Raw genomic sequence first — 23,596 nt, forward strand, 5'->3', positions numbered from 1 at the left:
GGTTGTATTTGAAGGTGCAATGCTTTGCAGCCAGTAACACAGCTCTTGAAGGAGCGTAGGTATGGGCAGGAAAGGAGTGCGTTAAGGGTTGAATTGTCCATCCTTGTTCTATTCTCTGTCACTATCTTTCTAACACCCTCTCTGATGATGCATTGCTGTGGGGCACGCACAAAAGTGCCTTCATCAAATGTACCAGAGTCTGGAATCTTCCATCTCTCCCTAGCATGGCCCAAAACCTGTCGATCCTTGCTTCCTGAGGAAGATCTTTCCTGCCAAGCACCTGGTATTCCACTACTTCTTCCCTCAGGTTATCCAGGTCCAACCGCAGCTGCAGCAGACTTTTCCCTAACTCTACAACTGCAAATGAAAATGAGCAAATTTAGCATATGTGAGCTGGGGATATAATTGCTTTCTGTTATCCTCATAAACAACTACCACCATCAATTAATGGGGATGCTCGGTGCACCTGAGTTTGGAGAAAATTGATGCCGTGACTCTGGGTTCAACACGGACAGGTATTGGAGGATGATGTTGTCGAGGGGGAATGCAGTTATCATCTTTGTGGTCACAGCTACAAAGAAGTCTCTAACTGCCCTGTGACACATGATCAGATCAAAAAAATTACAGGCATTGTATGATGGGATGTCAGTTAGCTCTTAGGAGGTAAACTGATTTGGATAACACAATAATCATAATGTTTACTTGATCATCATTGGGACAGAGGAGGAAAGGTCATCCATGTTGTCCTCCAAGAGGTTTTGTACAGCTGCTCCGAGGAAAAGTTCGCTGTCTGGCAAATGTAGGCTGGCATCCATGAACTTGATGTCCTTCAGTGGGATGTCAGCGATAAGGCTGGCAGGGAGAAATCTTCCCATTACATTTACCTTAGCACTCTGTTCAGTGACTCAAAGAGGTTATGTGCTGTGCCAATGTTGCACACTGGCATGTGCAGAAACCTTGTCACCACCTCCTGAGTTTTCGGATCACAAACCCTGGCCAATATCACAAACTCCTTTAAAAAAAAAGAATATTTATTTAGAAAGCAATTTTTACTGACAGCACCCACAAATTGCTTTACAAGAGAAGTGTAAATACAAAATACATACTTTATCCATGTTTCGGCTTGTGCTTTCATCACACATCAAACCAAAGGGTTGGTTTTGGCACAGTTCGATCACTCCCTTGTCTAATTCCGGGGCAATGGCACCTATCAAAGTACATAATAATGTAAAAACTGTTTTTCTACTAACTGTACGTTCTGCTTACACACACACACACACACACACACACACACACACAAAAAAAAATATATATATATACATTTAACAATTTAATCTTAAAATACTAACTCTTAGAAAACACTTACCTTTCACTATGTGAGTAGCTTTTGTTCTGCCATTTGCGTACTGGCGAGCGATCTCTGAATCCGGGAAAATATCCTTCACGGATTTGTTGAAAACATCCACAAACGTAAATGGTATGTTACTTGTAGCTAACAGCATAGCCATCTTTGTCTCAGCAAAAGTAACTCCCTCAGGTCTCCATTTGGCCAGATGGCTCGAAATACTGGGCTGTGAACGGTGCTGCGTTGCAGCAGCCTTGCGCTTCTCTGACCGTTGATGACTCGTGATGTCCGTTCGGCCACCGTGTTCATTCGAGAAGTCTGACCTACACACATTGCAGCCCTTCCCTTTTGAGCTGTCCTGAATAAAGTTAAATTGTTTTTTCCCGTCATTTTGGAATTTGCAGGCATATTTCTTCTTCTTACATGCCGCCATGTCTCTTCTTACTCTTCTTATGCGGTGTAATCGTTATTATTGTCCGGCCGTAAACGACGCTCAGTGAAGGATGGTCCGCCCGGACAATGTCAGGGCGGAAATAGGGAGAAAATCGGGAGAATGGTGGCCCCAGGAGATTTTCGTGAGGTACATTGAAATTCGGGATTCTCCCGGGAAAATCGGGAGGGTTGGCAAGTATGGTCGTACCTGAGCTCTTAACTTTAGCTCCATTGTAGGGTCGAGGCCATTTCTGAGTCTGCTGAACAAATCAGGAGACAAGTGGCTGACTGTGAAAATATCTAGTTATCCTCTACTGCAAACTCTTCACCTGAAAATAAACTAAACTAATTTGGATGATTAGACTGCTATACATATTTCAGATGAAGAGAACAGATCAAGGTGAAGTACAAGTGTGTGTGGGACCAAATTTCAATGTTTTTAATGCAAAACGCCAATTTTTACTTCCACCAGAACCAAAATCAATCCAAAGTTTATCAGAAGGGTCAGTTTTAGATTGTAAAATACATTGAATAAATTAAGTAATTTAAAGGGTACCTGTTGTGAATTTCAATTGCAAGCTTTGTCAAAAGTTCTTAATATAATTCTTTAGGTATGATTTTGTTGGGTTATTTTCTTTAAAAGTCCTTTTAGAGCAGTGTGGAGTTAAACCTGTCATTTCAACGGACATGTCATAGGAGGAGTGTTGACATCATCTATGACTCGACTACATGGTGATTCCGGTCATCTCCGTGGAGCCACCATCAACCGCTAGCTTCAGTCAAGAAGGTCGAAGTTTTGGAGTAAATGCAAACTTAAGACATCAGAAAGACCGGAACCATCATTGTGTTGGGTCAAAGGTTTTACCGCTATCTGGCAAATCTGCCATCATCAGATACCATCAGCCACAGAAGCTGGCGCCTGATGAAGGCTCCTCCAACTCCTCCTGCGACCCTGATGCGTTACTTGGTGGCAAACCTGTCTGACGTAATTGCTGCGTTAAAATGACGTTTAGGGTGTATTCACTCCTGCCTCCAGTGAGAGTTTTCTCCAAAGATCAGTTTGTTCACAGCAATTGCTCTTGGTAGTGGAACAAAAGAAGCAGCCCAAGATGGCCGAGAAGGGCTGGTCTCTGCTCGATTCTATTCAACACCGGTAGCGGATTGTTTTCAGTGGTAACGTAACCGACACAGAAATCGACACAACTGACTCATTACTGTGGTTCAACGTCCGATAAACCAGCCCCCGGCTGGCCGCCGTCAACGAAAACTAATGAAACCGTAGAAAGAGGAGTTCAGACTCCTCACTGAAATCTGGATGGTTGAGCATTTTACAGATGAGCTCACCTGATGGACCGTCTGTGGTTTTGCGTGAGCATGTGATGTCCATCTTTGTCAGGGATTACTTGAGGCGGCACGTCTACATCTCATCCGATGGAGTAAGTCATTATTTGCGCAGTCTGGATTCCTGGTAGATTTGGATATTTTCAGAACTAGTCACACACACATTGTTGGTGCTCCATGATTGTCGTTTTACCTGGTGTTTTTCCTTCCGCGACCAATGCGAGAACAGCTGCATTGCGTTTGTTCACAACTTTGTACCACAACAGACTGTTGCCATGGAAACCCAAACAAAACAAATTAAATATGCCACAGTTGTATCCATTTAGCCTCTGAATCGGAGTAAACGATCCGCAGGTGTGAATACAGCCTTGAAGGAAATAACCAAACAAAACCCCTAAGGTATATGCTGTGTTCTTGCTATTGATATCAGCTTGCATTTGAAATTGTACCCTTAAATAGACAAGCTAATGCAATTTTCTTATTTATTGTTTAAAAAGGAATAAATAGGGAGAAATTTCATTGTTGCAGGTGTAACAATACGCCCAGCAGCATAAAGGATTAATGACAATACTGAAAATCGACTGTTTTGAAGAGATTCTGCACCCTCCAGCAATCACTTCTTTCCATATTTAAACACACCCACCTTCATAATAAACTCCCTGCCTTCATCCCTTTGTGGTGTCTTTGTGCTGAAGAGATGGAGTAGCTTTGTGAGTCTCTCTCCTCCCCTTCCTCTTTCTCTCATCTCCTCCTCCTCCTGTCACACAATCCGTCGCTGTCATTGTCAAACAGGTTCCTTGTGGATGTGCTGGTCACTCGTCCGTCCTTTTTTTTTCTGTGCTTGTCAGATGTTATGGATGTTTCATTGTATCAATCAATGAAGCCTTCTCACTCTTTCTCCTCAAGGTTGTCCCTCTTTAGGCTACAGCTCTTACATCCGGTAGTCCCCCAGCTACTCTGTCCCAGAATCCGCTCTTGCATCAAATTGTCCTCTTTCTGCTCAAATATATCAAGTCACCCGCCTTCCTTCGATTCCCCCTTTCCCCCTTCCATTCCTTTTTCAGCTTCTCACTTTTGTCTTCATCAATATTTCAAGTGTTCTGGCCACATCCTCATTTCCGTCCAGCTCATATCAACCACTGTGTAATTGATGTGAGTCAAAGAGGGAACTCTACTAGTTCAACCTGTTTCTGGCTGGTAAATAAACAGCTCTAAGCAGGTTGAAAGTAATGGTCTGAAAGGATTTCCATCAGCCTGAAACTCCCAGAGGTCTTTGGTCCCACCCTGCTTTTTCTGCGGATCTCCTATTAAATCAGGATATCAATCAGACCAACGTTCCACCACGCTGCTATTAATAAAATATGGATCACGCCACCAGTGGATGGCTGGGCCCTGGGAGCTACCCTACTTTCATTAAAAGACTGTTTGGTGCTCCTCAGACGACAGAATGTGGCCCGTGAGGTATTTTTAGTACACGAGCCATATCCCAGCTCTGCACAAGATTCCTTTCAAACTGGGATTTTAATATTTTACCTCTTTGACGCAATAAAGACTTGTTTTTTTGCCGATTAAGGTTCAATTTAAAAACATCAGGATTAGGCAGTGAAAACAGGCTAAAGACGGAACTCTATCTCTTTGGCTAAAGTAACCTTTTTGGTTTGAAGCATGAGTGAAGTTCCGACAGATGACTTTTATAAATAGGGTCAGAGCAGGTTAGCTTGAGTGTAGAGGGGTGACCCAAATTAAAGCCCCTAGCTAGCACTAGTGCTGATCTACTTCAGGAGCGGATCTTTGGTCAACGAAAATGACGAAATGTGTTCGTCAAAGAACTTTATTTCTGTGATGAAGACGAGACAATCAAAGCTACTAAAAAAATATTCATTGTTCACATTTAGTCCGGTCATTGGTCAAATTGGTTGAATGACAGGGATGTGAGCATAAAACGAGCCAATCAGGTGCATATATTTTTAAATGAAAAGGCATTGTTTTAAGGATTGTTGAAGCTGTATTATAATTAATAAGTGTCCCAAAATAACTTTTTCATTTCTGATACCATACCAATGATGCTGCCTTGAGAACTGGCCAATACCAATATCATTACGGTGCAATATCAACATGAAACACTTACATTTATTACTTATTTTGTACTTTTGAATGTTAAAAAAGGTTTGCTCAAGGGATGTTATTCAATCAGAAAAAACGACCTATTTATTTTTTACCAATGGGTTCTGTACATATTTAAATAAAATAAAAAAAATAAACAAAATTGGAAGACCCTGAGTAAATAACTAAACTAGTTTAACCAAACATAGGTATATTCCACATTGAATAGAATAAATGAAAAAAAAAACTGAAGACCCTGAAAATATCGTCAATAAATCCAATAAAACAAATTATGTATCTGAGTGCTTAAAGACACACTGTGCAGTTTTTGGCCACTAGGGGCGCTAGACCGGTAACTTTCACGCAAGCGCCCCTAGTGGCCACAAGCGCCGCAGCAATGTCACAAAAATCAACAGTACCGGCACTCGGTCTTCCTCACCGTGTCGGTGGTGCCCCCCCCACTCATTGGCCTCACCGCAGTCGTCGGCTCCCTTTGACAAGGGTCGGCGCGGCGGCCGGGCGACCCGGCATGCGAAAAGGGCTGACAACGGCGGCGAGGCTAGGGAGTCGGGGGGAAGCGCCATCGATGCAGGCCGAGCACTGCGGCGGCGGGGAGAAGAGTGCGGAGGTGAGCTCCTCTAGCTCATAGACTGTAGCTGCGGCACAAGCCCAGCCCTGAGAGCCAAGCCTTATCCCTCAGTTACGGATCTGACTTGCCGACGACTTCCCTTACTAAACAATCCATGTTTAACTGAACTATCGCTGTGATTAGTGCACCATTAACCCAACACGAAACTACCATATTGTGCTCTTTTGGCTGTAAACAGAGGCTGCCCACAGCAATGGCACCGGGTCAGGAAGTGCCCATATGTTGTGACGTCACGTGGTAACTATATATAGCCGAGTCTGTGGTCACGTGACTGCTGTAAAGTGAAACTTCTCTAGGCATTCTCCAGATCACATTACCAGGTGAAAGACGGTCCGCTCCTCCAAACTTAGATAGTCTGTATTTTAAGAGGGAAGCCCCGCTCAGAGCATTGATACTGTCAAGTGTTGTATATTGGCCTGAGGAATCATTTAAAATAACTCTTTAGGTCAAAAAGTCCACGGTGTGCCTTTAAATATAGATTTTAGATGGAAGCCAATAATGCAGTTTATTTTTCTTTCTTTTTTTAATAATCAGTATTGGATCAGGATAGCCTTAATAAATAATCATCACTACTACTGTAGATGCATGTATGTTAATGAAAGTAAGTAAGTCTTTGGTAAATTATTATAGGTAAGACAAACTGACCATTTATTGTATCCAAGTGGAAACCAAGGTAAAAGACCCTTTTGTTACAGGAATTCAAGTAAAACAAGCAAATTTGCCCAACATTCAGGAAACAAGACATTTGTAATAACATCATCGTTCCGTCAGTGATGGATAGCCTGTGTGGTACTTTATTCAGGGAAATCCCTCATTGTAAATTAAACTGACCGTCCTTCACTTCCAGCCTCGTTTTATCACTGCAAACACTGGCTTGTGATGGAGGTGAAGGTGTTTTTTCCACAACGCATTTGTTTTTCCTCTGGCTTTTCCTCCTTTGCTGTGTTGCTGCATCATCCATCTTCAAATCCCCCCCCCCCTTCTTTTTTTTTTTTCCTGCCCGTTCCTCAGATCTGATGACCCAGGCCCTTCTATTTTCCTTCCCTTTGTGGCCAAAGCTAAGATGCAGCCAGCTAAACCCGAATACGTGTTTGTTTGTGTGATCATGTGTGTGTGTAATAGGTTCAGGCCTGGCTGCACTAACATGGCTTGCTGAGTTTGTTAGCATATTATTAGCCTGGGGTGTTGTTGAAGCACTTCTCACATTATCTCCTCTAATCACTCCCTAACCATCCCGGGCGAACACAACCTCGCATCACCCCTTTGCAAAACCAACAACCAATAACCAACTGCTCCGAAAGCCGCCTCTAGGCTGAGTTCAAACTTGATTGGCTTAAATCAGTGTCCGTCACGTTGGAGTTCAACCACACCTTCGTCTAGCCTGGTCCCTGTGTTTTCTTCATTATTATAGTGGATTGAATTAACATCATTTCCCATCAGATAGGATAGCAGTCTTCCAAAAAAAATAAAAAATCCCAAGAGACACATCGTCCCCGCCTCGTCTCCGCCACATTTTTTGCCTGTTTGACAAAGAGAGAAAAGAGAGCAGCCAATCAAAGACACAATGCGAAAATGAAAGGCCCCGAGGAATTCAAATCGCTCTCATGCAAATTCGGGGCTGATTTACATTGTTGAATTGTTTGAGGGAAAGCAGCAGGTATGACTAATTTGGCTGCTGTAAAGGAGCGAGATGGAGAAATTGCAGACAAAAAGAGAGCGACGGAGAGGAGGTGGAGAAGGCGTCAACAGCCAATCTAGAACTCTTGATGGTTATTGTCTGCGATGTCTTGTTGTGGATGTGGGTGGTGGTGGAAGGGTGTGTGTGGTGGTGGTGGTGGTGGGGGGTCATGGAAGAGCTGTGCTTTGTCATGACACTGTGCTCATGTTCTCTGGCCTGATGTTTCCTACAGTGACGGAGAAACACTCGTTGTCTGCCTGTGAACTGTTCTCTGTATCAATCTCTGTTGTTTTTTTATTACAACGATGTGTCCAACCCTTCTGTCTTGTTTTTGTTCTTTCTCGTCTTCCCCCCTCCTCCTCCTCCTCCTCCTCCTGCCCTTCTGCCCTCCCTCCTTCCTTCCTCCCTTCCTTCCACTGTCCCTCCATCCTTTCCTTCCCCTCCTTACAGGATGTGCGTTTGTCACGTTTTCCACCCGAGCTATGGCACAGAATGCAATCAAAGCCATGCACCAGTCTCAGACTATGGAGGTACGGTACTCTCGTCCTTTTCTTGTGCTTTCTCTGTCTCATACATTCTCTTCACTCTGTAAATGCACAAGCAATTATACTGTATGTCTCACCTTTTAGTTATCTTTTCTTAGAAGCCACGACTGGCTGCTTAATAGGTTGAAACAAGTGAAGTGAAGTTCTTCTACCTTCCTCGGCTCTGAAACGACACGAGTCGTTTCACAGAAAGTGAACTCAGGCACATTTAACTACAAAAAATATCTTGTCCACGTTGTGTTGGAGAAGAAAAAGAGAAGCTTCTTTCTAAATGTTGAGAGGCCAATCCATGACCCTGAGAATATCTGTACATTTATTGTGAGTCATTGAGTTGTGTCGTTTTAAGCATTGAGCAGAAACCCTGGATCCAGCATTACTGAAAAAAAAAAAAAAAATCAGTCAAACTCACACAAAAATCTGTCAGAAACCCTTTGGACATGTACACAATTAAAGTAAAATGAATTCATAGAGTAATTATATGTCAGAATTACCTTAACAACTCAAAAAACCTCCTACTCTCACTTTTGATACAGTTAAAATTTTCAGTTTTAGGTTGTAGCGTTTGGGTTTCTGACTGTAAACTGATTCATCCCAAAGCTATTAGATTCCACAGAGGTCCACATTATTTATGACAAGAGTTTGAGATAATTATTCCCTCAAATGTTTAAAAAGATTTTCCTCTTCATGAAAAACAAGAGGCACGTTTATGCTCGACTTTTAATAGACCTTGTTCACACGAGAAGGAGAAAAACTGCATTTTCAATCAAATTTAGAGACTTTAACCATGAATAATCAGTCTAAGTTAATAACTTATTGTTGGTAACAAGATAAGTTGACATTAGAACATTACAGTCCAGTGTGAGGATCCATACAATTTCGGAGATTCTGATATTGCCCGCCGTTTACTACTGACAAAACTTCAGGTTAACTTCAAAACAAGAGCCCTATGTACAAAAGTGTTAAAAACTCATTAAAGACAAGAAGAGATGGTTTTGTCTTCAAAAGGGGATTTTTGATTTTTAGCTTGAAGCTGGTCCCAGGAACATTTTATTATTCCGTGAATATCCGCTCAATCGCAATGCATCATGGGGTGGTTGAGTATGACTAGTATGCTCACCGTGCATACTTCAAAAAAGGAATACACAGTATAGTATACATCCGGATATTAATTGCATACTCAATCTTCTCATATTATCTAATGTGAACGCACTACATACTCATTTTGACATCAAACTTAGCATGAGTAGTATGTTAGTATGACATTTTGAACATGGCTACTGTCTCTTATTACTATGATGATCACATGAAGATGAATTAACATTTGCTTGTTAGTGCAGAAAATAAGAAGAGGACAAGATTGATTTTCAAAGTAAAAGTCTGTATTAAAAAACTGGAGTTGCAGTACAATGATGGACGTGTTACTGGTCGGTTATCGACTGTTAATGTTAATACCTATACAAGCAGTCTCCATCGCTTTCCCCCACCCATCTTCCAAGGAGATCCTTCAGTGCCAGTCTGTCTGAAACCAACAAGTTGTTTTATTCAACTTCATCAGCTGATTATTACTCTTGCTTTAACGCAACAATTGTCAACTTTTGGTCTCAGGCTGCATATGAAAATGACAAAAGTTTCTCGTTAAAACTCTTTTAATTTTTGCACTTTCCAACGCGTAAAATTTGTCTGTCGATGCCACAATGCACAAAGCCACAATGTCGATGTACAATATATGAAGGGTTGTGTGAACAAACCAAATGTGAGGCCTTCACTTTTGACTCCACCCAAACCAGGGTCCCAAAATGTCACATGTTCATTTTCCACCGCTGATTAAATCCATATCGGGTATTATTGTCCCTTTTTTCAATGGGAGAGAAGGGGGTCATGGGTGTCTAATCAAAGGTAAAGTCTCCAACCAAGCTGCACCTCTGACACCACAGCCTCAGTTTGGGTTGCCAGGTTCCAAACCTCATCAGCAGCACAGCGACCCCAGCGCTTTAATAATTGTGGAGCGAGCTTTGAGTTCACCCACGTCCAAAAAAAGTTTTAGGGTGTCGTCGACTATTGTGAAGCCTGTGACAGCAGCAGCATAGATGACAGGTCTGTGATTGGGGACGGAAATACACGCTAGCGGATGAGCGCAGACTTTGTGCATCAGTGTGAGTCACAGCGAGACACAAAAAGTGGTAATCACATGCTGTATTAAAGTAGAAAAGAGTGGCAGTCACCCCCCAGATCCCCCTCATTAGAGCTGATCATGATAATCATGGCTGCCATTGATGCGCCGTGACCCTGACATGAGGAAAGCGCACACGCCTCCCTCTGGTTCTTTGCGTTTGTGTGTCAGCGCGATGGTTTCTCTCCATTTGTTTTTAGGAAACCTGTGATTTTCAGCAAGTTTTTGCGATGATTGATGTGACCAAAAAGCAGCAGCATGTCCATCTTTGGTCGTTGGAGTGATTTTCCTTCCACTGCGTTCGTATTAAACCAAAGAATTATCCTGGCTTGGAGCAGTCGTCTGCTACAATGAGCTCAGTAAACACTGCCAATGTCCCTTTTTTTATTTATTTTATTTTTTATTACACACTTTGGGGTAATGGGAAGGGCCTTAAACCATAACACTAAGATATTGCAATGGACAATGGGCAAAATACCTTCATTTCCATTTTAGAAAAACAAGCTGTTTACCTTCAGGCGGGTTTAAATTGCCGCGTCGGTTTGTTAATGTTTTCTTAGTTTCGCAATTTAAAAGTAATTACCCCTGGTCCGAATGAGCGAATGGAGTTTGGTCATTGACGTGGTTCTTTTGCTCCCCATTGTAGATTAATGTGTGTGACAATGTGTGTGTCCAATGCTTCGTTGTCATACACTGGACATGTCATCAGAGGTGTAAAGAGCACTGAATCAGAATCATTTTTTTTGCCAATTACAGTTTTTAGATAATACAAGAAATTTTAATAGGATGAAACTGTATATACAAGTAGTACAGGTAATGGTGACACATGACTATATCCTACCTAGTAGAAGTAGGCTACTTGAGTACAATTGTAATCAAGTGCAAGAACATAAAATACTCAGGTACAAGTAAAAAAAAAAAGTAGCTCAATTAATTAGTACTCAAAGTAAAAGTTACTAGTTACTTTTATCCCCCATGTTTATTTTTGGTAATATATCTTGCCACGGTTCCCTTGCATACACTAAATATCTCAAACTTAAAAAGGAAGAGAGCAAATCTTGCACAATTGGAACTAAATTTATTTTCCACAAAGACATCTGTATAAATAAAGTTTGTCAAAATGTTCAATTTTATTTTAAAAGAAATTACACCAATAACAGATGATTTGTCATCATGGTTTACATAGAGTCAAATCCAGCCCTTTAATACATCCAAATCAGACTGTAGGGGAAAGTAAAAATGGCTGAGAAAATGACCAAATCATTTAGTTGTAGATATCTCAGTAGGGTTGTAAAGTAGCGTAAAATAATTGGCAATTGTTTTTTACAGGAACTTTTTTGGCAATATTGAAAAGTTTTCATGGGAATGAATGATTGAAATTAGGCAGAAATTGGGAGTAATTTTAAATCACTGTATCACATCCAAACATAAATATTGGCATCTTCGCAAAATAATACGCTTTAAAAAACACATTTCAACAGTTTTATTTGGAATTAGAACTTTACAATTATTAAAGTGGAGTTTTTTATTGATTCATTTATCACCAATTCAATGAAACTCTACAATATTTGCAGGGGTTTGCAGTTTTGCCATGCTTGTATACTGTAACATGATAGAACTCATTTTTCATCTGAAATTGTTGAAAGAAACTCTAATTTTTCCAAAATCATCAAATTATTGGACAGGATTTCCACAAATGAAGTAAATATAGTCACTAAGTGTCACCTATTGCATGGATTTTGTCAGTATACTACACACTTTTATATCATTTATACATTGAAATACAAAGTTGCAGTAATGATGACAACCTCTGCGGCCCAATTGAGAACAAATAACCAGCATTCAGTGCTGTTTTGGCGCCATGTGTAATCTGATTGGTCGGCTATGATTTGATGTACTTGATTGTTGTCTGGTCATTTCATTCTTTGTAGTTTCACAATGTCCGTTGATCATTTTAAAACAAAAAACTAAAATGTGCTCAGTAACGGTTGGGTGTAGAAATGTAACAAATTACTTTACCTCTTTTAAAACGTACTTAAGTACAAGTAAAATGAGAATATTGGCATTTCATGAAGAAAATGCAAGTGGCGATGCGTCGCACTGCATTAGCTTAGCATTAGCTAACAATAGCATTAGCATTAGCTAGCATTACCATAGCATTATCAATAGCATATAACAACATTAGCCTAGCATTACCACAAACCTAGCATTAGCATTTGCCTAGCTATAGCATTAGCCTAACAATATTATTAGCTTAGCATTCACATTGGAATTAACCTATTATTAGCATTTGCCTAGCAATAGCATTATCTTAGCATTAGCACTAACCTAGCATTAGTTTTAACCTAGCAATAGCACTAACCTAGAATTAGCACCAACTTAGCATTAGCCAAATAATAGCAATAACATACCAATAGCTTAACATTAGCAATAAGGTTGAAAAAGGTTGAAATGTGTTGAATGTTTAAGCTGTATTAGCATTTACCTAGCTATATCATTAGCCTAACAATAGTATTAGCCGAGCATTCACATTAGAATTAACTAAGCATTCGCCTAGAAATAGCATTAGCACTAACCTAGCATTAGCATTAGTATTCACCTAGCAATAGCACTAACCTAGCATTAGCACTAACTTAGCATTAACCAAGTAATATAATTAACATGTACCAATAGCTTAACATTAGCAATAAGGTTGAAATGGATTGAATGTATAAGCTGAACTTGTCAATGCAGTTTCACAAAAAAATGTAATAACTCAAAAAGTTTAAAAGTTACAAATTATAAAAGTACAAGCATAAATCTCTGGAACTTTCGGAATATTTTGATAGCGTATTTGTCAAATCAGGCAAACGGTGTAGGAGGAGTTAACGGCCGACACAAGAAAAAAAACAGATAACAATAGTGAGGATTACTGATTTAAAAATATACTGAAAAAAGCACACGTACCCATAAAAGCAACTCAAATACAGTAACGTGAGTACTCGTAATCCATTGCTTTTGCCTCTGCAGGTCATTGACACACACATATAGCGTTGTGTTGTATTTGTGTTTGTTTTGTTATTCACTGACTCGTTTAGTGCTGACCTCCCTCCGTGCGCCGCTCCTTCCTCTAATACTGATTTCTGTTTCCAGCTCTGTTTCTCTTTCCTATTTTCTCTGCATGACGTTACAGGTTCACTTGCACATTATCATGCCTTTGCGTTATACCAACACACACACACACACACACACACATTTATATATACACAAATATTCATTCAAGCACATGAGGAATAAAGCTTAAGTAGAGCAGAAGAGAAAACACAGCAGTGTCTGAATGGAGAACAAACACATCTGTCAGCTGTCGACACACAATCACCAACACTGGATAAAATATGAGGACGAGTATCTTTTCGCTTCGTTTTCAGGGTCACTGATTAATCGTTAAAGTGCAGTGCGGGGCACACCATGGAAAAGGTCAGCGCTCCATCACAGGGCGGGCTAACAAACATCAACAGACAAGCACACGCACACAATGACTGCTGTGGTTGGAGGATAAAGCAGGGATGTTGATGGAGAACATGCAAAATGATCACGCTGTTAAAAAAAAAAAAAGATCAAATTCGGCTTCTGAAGCATGAACCATCTGTTGTTCTTTTGAAATAAATAATAATAATAACAAAAAAAAAATCAATATTTAGTTTTAGTTTAACGATGTAAATGCTTTATTAAGGATTAATTTCACATTAATTCAATGCATCCTTGTTTTTTTAAAAAGCAAATCTTAGTAAATCATTTTACCTATTCATTTATTGTGGAATTTGGAATTTTTCTAAAATAACACTTTATTTTTTCTTTTGTGGCCCAGAAAAGCGGGTTATGTTCAAACTCTGAGTATGTTACCATGGCAACATTGTCCGTGAACTAAACCTGGTCGCTGGCAGGTTTTATCAAAGAAACCCTGGGTTTCTACCTGGCTCCGCCCACCTGAACACTTTAATGAACCTTAACACTCTTCTCTGAAACACATTAGTCACATCACACACCACAGACGTGTTCACATCATTAATGTTGTGTTGCTTTACGTTTTTTTTGTTTGCTTTGTGCAAACGGTAGTTTTCTTTATAACATTGTGGATCATTAAGTGAAAGACACTGAGAGGTTGATCTGCATTAAAACATCTACTGACGTCTGTAGTAAAGTTCACTGAATTCAAACCTGTGGAAAATATAAAGGAGGAGATGACAATTTGACTTGTGACGCTGCTCTTGAAAGTGACGGGTCGCGGGTTCGCGTCCCGCATCAGTGTTCTTTTATGACATTTTTTAGGACGTCGAGATAACTCTGGCGACAATATTACATTAAAAATCAATATAAATAATGCAATATCAAGCGGCATTTACTGTCTTAATATCCAGTGTAACAGGAGGACTCTCTATGCAGACATCTTATGCTGCTGACACGTCTCCTCAGACACATTTTGTTCATATTATTCACCACTCGTCACGTCACTGAAGCAATAAAGTGATGAAGCAACCAAAAAGTGTGACTAATTGCAGGTGATTTAAGCCACTATAGTCACTGAAGACTGAACACACCTTTAGAACAGGCTCATATTCCTAAAACACCGGCTTATTTCACCCATTACGGTGAATAAATCACTATTTTCCGGGTGGTTGTCATGGCAGCTCAAGTCATCTTCGATCCATTGATGATGGCTTTTTATCGCGCGCGTGCACGTAAGTAACCCAAGGTTTACATACTCAGGGTTGATGAACCCACTTCATACCATCTGTAATGGAATCAGATACACAGAGTTTCCCATCGCGGGGTATGTTGACCCAGAGTTTATGGATAGACTCAGAGTTTGTTAACCCTCCTTTATGGAATACCCCTCAGTACTGAACTGTCTACTTAAGTGTTTCTCAAATGGGGGTACGCAATGGCACAACAGGGGGTCCTTGAGAGAGAGAGGAGAATTAACAAAAGAAAGCATTAAAAATATGTGGTTTTATATTGTTCATTTTTAGTTACAAATGATAAACATACTAAATATTACCAGAAACTCACAAAACAATAACAAAAACACAGAAAATAAGAGAAAAACATACTGAATAGTAAAAATAACAGTCAAACAACAACAAAAATACACAAAATGAAAAAGACACAATAGATGAGAGAAAATTACAGAAGATCATGATAAAATACACAAAAATAAAAGAGAAACATACAAAACGACATGAGAAACAACCAAACGACAACAAAAACACACACACTGAGATGGAATAATTTCAATAAAACCAACAACACACAAAAACAACAATAAAAAATAAGAGAAAAATATACTGAATAATAAAAATAGCAGACAAACAACCAAAAAAACTAAATACTGTTTCATTCACTTTTAATTTTGTCTACAAGCATGAAATTTGTCAAACTCATAGTTATTGACCTGCTGAATTTAAATCTGCCTGGAACCTTAGCTAATTCTCAATGGGGTCACCATATTGCACGGTTCAAAAAGGCAGCCACCCCAAAAAGAGCCAAACAAAAGTCACATAATTAAAATTAAAAACACTTTTCTATAGTTTTGGACCTCAGGGATTCTAAATATGATGTCTATTTGACAGTAACCTTGACTGGCATCGCCATATTGGAAAATCCTTCAACTATCAGACACATCTGATCACTATTATCTGATGCCCATAATTAACTAAACAACTGAATAAACCATATCTTGCCCATAGTCTGGTCTGCTAGGGGAAGACAAACCCAAAAACTGTTTTTTTCTGTTATTATTCAACCAAAAGTCACACAATTCAAATTAAAAACACTTTTCTATAGTTTTGGACCTCAGGGTCTCTAAATATGATGCCTATTTGACAGTAACATTGACTGGCATTGCCATATCGGAAAATCCAATATGGCCACCTGTTGTTTTTTAGAAAGTGTCTATTTGTACGGTTGTCATATGGACAACCCCCGGTGCTATTGGTACGGTTACCAAAGTACACGTACACAGCGTGTTAGGGTTAGATTTAGGTTATAACCCTATATCGCAACAATTTTTCGGGTTAGGCTTAGGTTTTGTGTAAGGTTTAATTTTGAATTTAGCAGATCAAAAACTGTGTGCCAAATTTCATGGTTGTAAACAAATTGGCACAATTCTTCCCCTAACAGACCAAACTATGGACAATATATGGTTTATTCCGTTGTTTAGTTCATCATAGGCATCAGATAATAGCGATCAGATGAGTCTGATTGTTGAAGGTGATTAAAGTTCAGTGCTGAGCCATGTGAGCAGTAACAACGTAAAAAAATAAAAAGTTCCTGCACACAAAGTCAGTGAGACTTACTTTCCAGATAAGCCAAGCAGAATAGATGACATTGTTTTGCATATATGCGTCCATCATCTCGGGTGAGATTGGAGGTGAGCTCTAATGCGCTCGTCACGCTCGTCTATCTGAGTCAACTTCAGCGGAGCCTCGTCGGGTTTATGAGCGCAGAGAACTCCTGCACGTCCCAAACTTCTGTCTGCAGCACGAGTTCAACTCATGGTGAGACGAGGTGAGACGGCAGCTCAGAGTGAGTTAGTGTGCACAGCCTGACACCTCATCCATAGACTGCAATTATAGAATTAGAATTATGCAGAGCATATAATTACAGTATGTAGGTGCTTATTGTTATAGCTACAGCTTCACGACCCACGCAGATCTATTGCTTAAAGATCTCGTGTGAGGTCACGATGTCAAGCACTCAAAAGCAATTGCATTCATAGTGTTTTTAAAGCATTAGAAAATAGTGAAGTTACTCTCGTGTTCAAACCTGAGAAGCATTCATAGAGACAGAGTCAGAGGTTTTGCTTTGCTCGAATCAATCAATATTTTTTATTAACAGATTTTAAATGAACAGAAATTAATCAACAAGAATATCAAGTCAATAGGAATACAGGCACTCATCTAACACATTTTGCTCAGAATTTTGTAAAAAAAAAAAACTCTAGAGCATAATCATGGAATGAATGAGTGATAACCTTCGGTTTAGTGAGTTAAAAGCAAGGCCAAATAGTAGCGTGTGACGCAATGACACAAACTACGTGCAGTCATTTTGAGTCGTAAAAGTGTATGCGCGTTGCTGCAGGAGCAGCAGCAGCAGCAGCTCCTCCTTTCCGCACACAAACAGCCAGACTCTCTTTTCCGCTTACCGCTGTCCGTCACCTCGTGAAAGCTGGAAGCCGTCCAATTCCACAACCGAGTCCGTTGTTAGCGCTGTTAGCCACGAATCCGTAAACATCCCAATTGTTTCGTCCTCAGTGCACGTACATTGGCCGATCGGTAATGGAGAAAATGGAAAATTTTCGTTTTTTGTTTTCTGTACGGAAGCGAAAGACCTTGAATTTGAAAAACAAGGCATTTTCCATTTTTTTGTTTTTGTTTTGGAAACAAATATCAAATAACGATTTTTTTATATGATACACGGATTCCTGTAAATCTGCTTATGTAAAGCTTGTATTGTTTGATTTATATTTAGATGAAATCAGATGTTTTGAAACTCTTTGTCCTTCAGTGAAAATAGGCCTTGAAAGAGTTGACCTGACTGAGGATCTATTTTATTAAAAGGATTATTTAAGGCGTTGTGATAATAGGAGATTTAGTCGAAGAATATATATTTATAGTATGTCTTAAATAAATGATAATTAATAGTATTTCATATCAACAAAAGCATATTTGACCTTTTAACTGATGATTCAAGGTTTGTTGTGGCGATTCTGTAAAAAGAGTTTACCTTTGTTGGTTTCTCTGTGCAGATTTGTCAAAAAAAATGCTAGAGCAACAGACGGAAATAACACATGAGAAATGATTGTTTTTCCCTGGAGAAACGTCTCCTGGTGAGAAAAGATCCCTGAGAGATTCAGAGCAGATGCATTTGAGACGTGAAAGATGTGCCGCGCAGGAGATGGGCTGTCTTTGGCTAGATGGAATTAGCGTCGATAATAACGCGGATGCTTCTCTTCCACTGTTGAATCAATCACATGTTGTTTTTGAATCACACAAAACCAGAGACTATTGAAAAGAAAAAGAAAAATACTCTTACGACCAACAATCTTTGTATTTGTGTTGGCGACCATGAGCCTGCCGGTGATAAATGTAGCGTGTTGTTTATGCTAACAGAGGACAAAATATTATGGTGCCTGCTGGGAGAGTCATTATGTCGCCCTCTGTTGTTTGCGTTCAAAAGTGGCTCATTTAAAACAAATCTTATCAGTTTCTAAATTTAGTTTTACACAATATGGGGTGTAATCACACACAGTGGCAATGGGTTTTTTTTAGATTCGTATTAATCAGATTCAGAATCAGAATGCTTTTATTGTCATTACACAATTGTACGACGAGATTATTTGGCTTCACCTTAAAGAGCACACTTTAGAAGAATATAATAAAGTAACTTTAATTAAGGTATGATGGGCTAAATGTGGTACGAGTTATTTACAGCTAGCAGTGTAGTAAATTATGAATAGATATTGCAGAAAATTAAAATAATATGTGCACAGTATGAAAATGTAAAACTATTGTAGGATTATGAATTATAATTATTGCGCAGCATGAAGTAAAATTATAACGGAATTATGAAATATAAATGTTACAGTATGAAGAAAAAACTATAGCAGAAATATAAAAGTGTGAATATTGCATGGAACAAAATGTAAACTATTGCAGAAGTATATAAAAAAAAAATACACATATATATTTTAATATTGCGCAGTACAAAGTGTAAACTATTAGCAACAAATACCTATAAATTAAAAGGCTCATCAAATATTCTGATATTCTGGGGATAAAAATGGTTTTGTTTCTCATTGCGTGTTTAAAAGAAGAACTATTTATAAGCAGGAGAGAATACACTTGTTCTTAAAAAAAAGAAGTTTGTTGGAGAACAAACACAACTTCCTGTTTAATAGGAGGCTGCAGTTATCAATTGGCTGATCAATGATAGGTACAGTTCTAAATTACTCCTCTTTACTAGTTGTTATTTGAGACTCGAAATGATAAATTAATTACTTTTGTTTTGAAAGGGTAGAAGTTGGTGTTTTACTTACTACTAGTACAGTGCCTGTCGAAAGTATGTATTCATATAGTGGGAGGAGCTTAAGTAGAGTTGTCAACTATGGCCAAATGTGTATGTGTTTGAAGGTTGGATGTACAAAGAGGTGTACATACTCTGTACTTTGTGGTGTTATAAAGGGGTTTATTTGCGGGTGCAAAGTAAAATAGCGTGAGCATTTTCTCTGGTTTAATTCTATGGGAGATGTTCATGATAAATGTGTTTGTTGAATAGGTTTCATTTTTCGTTGAACATGAATGTGTCGTCCGAGCTAAAAAAAATTTAAATATATGTTTTGCAACACCAATTAAGTCCAGAATAATGCATGCACACAGTGACATACTCAACCTTGGTGCAAGCAGTCAAAAAAGTTTCAGGTCGAGGGAAATTTGCTCCACAAACACGCACGCACGCAGAATTTCCTTGATTTATTAGAGAGATATAAATACTAGCAATTAGATAGTTAACTTAACAAAGTCTAAACATTTCTTTTGTTCTTGTAAAAATCTGTTCATCACACAGGCAGTTACACCCACAAGCAGGAAGTAGGTGACACATGAGAAGGTGCATTACATTCTGAACCTATTTCTCCTTCCCAATGGTTTGTTTTAGCTCAAACTTTTTCTTGACCTAAATTAGTGTCGAGTCAGTATTCAGTCAGTGTTGCTCTCGTCTGCAATGAGCCATTTATTTTGCTTTAATGCTGTAGGTCAGAGCTGTGACCTACTTTTTTCATTGGGTCCAGATTTTGCTTCTTTGAGGGTGTGTGTTCACGCACGAAAGGACTTTCCGGGAAAACTAATCTTAAAGGGAGTCCTGACTCGCTGGTGTGAACATGCACAAAGTGGATCATGGCCGTGTTCGAAATGGCACACTAACGCACTACTCGTACTAAGTTTGACGTCAAAATGAGTATGTAGTGCGTTAACATTAGATAGTATGAAAAGATTGAGTATGTGAGAAATACCCAGATGTATACTATCGGGGCAATTTTTTAAGTGTGCAAAGTGGGCATACGAGTCAACTGTCCCATGATGCATTGCGAGCAGACGTAAAATGGTCCTGGGACCGGCTTCAAGCTAAAATTCAAACATCCCCTTTTCAAAACAAAATCATCTATTCTTGTCTTTCATTAGTTTTTAACCCTTCTGTAAATAGGGCTCTTGTTTTGAAGTTAACTGGTAGTTTTGTCAGTAGCACAATGGCAGGTCTACAAAAATCTCTGTCTGATTGAAATGTGTTTCTGTGAGTTTTATGGGTCAAATGAACACATATTCGACTTGGTCACTTTCTCACTTGAAATGTTTTCAGAACTTTCAAAGGTGTTCTAAACAATGGAGATTGGGAACGGTCATCATCTTAATCATACTGATAGTAGATAGTATGTACTCATTGAGTTTGTAGTGTATAGTACGTTAGTGTGACATTTCCAACACAGCCCATGTCTAATGGTGGCTAACGTCAGATCAGTCAATAGTATCTATAGTTAGACTCTAAAGGATTTATTGTGGGAAAGCAAAGTGTTTAGTTTTCTTTGGACTTTTCTTGATGTAATGCAGGTGGATTATATCAAGAATATAATATTCATGTGTGATGAATAATTGAAAAAGCACCTGAGAATAAACCAACAGCTCTTTGTTTTTCTTTGCTAAACCAACAGATGGCACAAGCTGCCACATTTCCCCTCCACGTTGCTTCGGGGTCTTAGGCCAGAGTTTGACCCAGGGGCCAATCAGCATCAAAGAGACTCAGGGTCGAGCAGTAGCATCGGGCGTGGAGGCCTGTGGCTCTGTGGCTCGGCCCTCATCCCGCTGTGTGTCAGCTCAGGTGATGAGATATTTAGCAGAGAGGAAGAGGAGCGCTCTGTTCTCAGGGGGAATCAAGGTCCCACGCTGACCCTCCTCCTCCTCCTTCTCTCAGTGTAATCCTGCACTGGTCTCCTCTGGTTTATCTGTGGAGCGAGAAAGGGAAATGACTGGATGAGAGAGAGTGAATATACGGTGGAGGCGCCGTCAGACAGGAGACGTGTTCATTCAGCTGATAAACTCAGGCCTCGACCCACAGAAGGCACGAACAGAATCATGCTCACACAGCAGATGATCAGGAAGGAGATGGTTGGCCTTTACGGGAAACATCAGGGAGACATAGAGGCTGTATTTGTTAGAAGGCCCACAATCCTTTGTTCTAACGCAGTGCCTGGTGCACATGAAACAACTAAACATAAACTACAGTCGTTCTTAGCTTTACATGCAACTTATTTTTACCGTCATAGTGAGATTTGTGTAAACAAAGGCTCTGAATAAACAATTTTTCTATAAATTAAACAAAGAGGCTAACTTATCTCATGTAACCAATGATGGACCTTATTGTAGACTTGCTAACAGGGTTTAAGACTTGCTGAGCTGTTAATTTTCAAAATGTTTCATATATAAGTCAAGGAAAACAAAACAACTTGATTTAAATGTTATTATAATAACCTTTACTTGGTCACCAATCATCCTAATACAACAACATACAAATATCTGTCTTTTTTAGAGCTTTTCACTTATGGAACAAATTGTTTAGGAACCTGAAAGACATGTCAACTTTACGCACATTTAAAAAAAAAAAAACTTTAAAAATCATATTCTTACCAATCTAAATGTATATATCATGTATTTTTTCATTTATTTCTTGGTGTAATGACAATGTCATAATATACCTAAATGTTTTTGTATATTTTCAACTGTCTTTAATTTTTTCAGCACTTATATGTACTAGAATCTTGATGAACAAATAAACCCCAAAGAGAATACACAAAACGACTCCAAAAACACACAAAAAAACAAGAAAATAATACACAGAATTACACCAAAACTGACTCTAAAAACAAAAACAAGAATACAGACACACAAAATGACAGAAATGCATACAAAATGATAACAAAAATACATGAAATGAGCCCAAAAACACCCAAGACTACTACCAAATTTACAGGAAAATAAATAAAATGACTACAAAAATACTTCAAAAATTACTCAGAAAAATATACATGCTCAGATTGATCATTGTACTAAATGCTGACATGAATGTTAATAATGTGGCCCTCGGATCAGACTGAAGGTATAGAACTCATTTCAGATTAGGAGGCAAAATGAACAAATTCATTATTACTTAAACGTGTAATTGTAAAGCATCGACAATATCCAGTACAGAGATCAGTTCCTGCAGGATCTTCACTTAAAATTATTGAATTTTGTAAACAAATGATACTCATTTGGGAAAGTTTTGCAAAATAATTTGAGGAAATTCTAATAAATAACCACCAACCAACACTCCTAAAGGTACATTGGTGAACATGTGTACTGTTCAGCTTTTAAAACGTCCCAGTCACACACATTTAAGGTTCAGTAGTTTTTCTCCAACTGGATAAGAGTGTAGACTTTACTCCAGCTCCAGACTTTACCCACGCTTCAGATATATTGAATACATATTTGAAGTTTTGTGGTTTAGTGTTGACTTTGTGCTACCAGAGGAGTTGATTATTTACTGGAACAGTTGTGTGCTTATTTCTGGTTACCTTTTCACCCAAACTGACTTGGTCACACACTGTTTTTTGACACATTTCTCAGCTTTGTGAATGCGCCGTGTGTCACCACACGCTGAGCCAAGTTGCCAAATCCCTCCTCACCCCCTGATGAATGGGAATCTGCCTCAAACCAAATGTTTCAATCAAAAGGTTTTTATTCTCCTGTGACGGATCGTCTTTGTTTCATGACGGATTTGCCCCTAGTTAGTCTTTGATTGTTCTGCACGACTAGCAACGCACTGATAGATCCTGACTTGACAGATTTTTCCTTCGCTTTTCCAAGGCTTTGCCATTGTTTCGTTGGGAGTATTTGTCCTCTTTGTGTCCAGGTTGTGCTGCATTTCTTTAGTGATCCACATAGGCACACACACACACACACACGATCACCTAGTGGCTCTGACGAAAAGTAATTGAGACAGCTTTGGTTTTCGTTCTCGACCTCTTTCCCTGGTCGTCTCAATCACGTTCCGTGTCTTTCTATATCATCTCAGCTAGAAGCTAGCACCTTATTTGGCTGCTTGGAGTTGTGTTTTTTTTTTTTTTTTTTAAGCTAGCTTATAGCAAGCTAGCATCTGGTTTAGCTGCTTGGAGCTGGGTTTATTATAGAAGCTAATTAGCTAGAAGCTAGCATCTGGTTTGGCTGGTTGGAGTTGAGGTTGTTAAAGAAGCTAGCTAGCTAGATTC

At 39.2% G+C, this 23,596-nt stretch overlaps 1 protein-coding gene across 29 annotated transcripts in view; it reads left to right on the plus strand.

Moving 5' to 3' along the window:
* celf2 (cugbp, Elav-like family member 2) overlaps positions 1 to 23,596 on the plus strand; it is a 286,166-nt gene that overhangs the window by 232,210 nt on the left and 30,360 nt on the right. For all 29 annotated transcript variants that reach the window (XM_028451254.1, XM_028451255.1, XM_028451260.1 and 26 more), the window contains one exon: positions 7,999 to 8,078. In XM_028451254.1, coding sequence (XP_028307055.1) covers positions 7,999 to 8,078 — 80 coding nt within the window. The remainder of the gene's footprint in view (positions 1 to 7,998; positions 8,079 to 23,596) is intronic.

The sequence above is a fragment of the Gouania willdenowi genome, chromosome 6 (genome assembly GCF_900634775.1).
Source record: "Gouania willdenowi chromosome 6, fGouWil2.1, whole genome shotgun sequence".
NCBI classification, from domain to species: Eukaryota; Metazoa; Chordata; class Actinopteri; order Blenniiformes; family Gobiesocidae; genus Gouania; species Gouania willdenowi.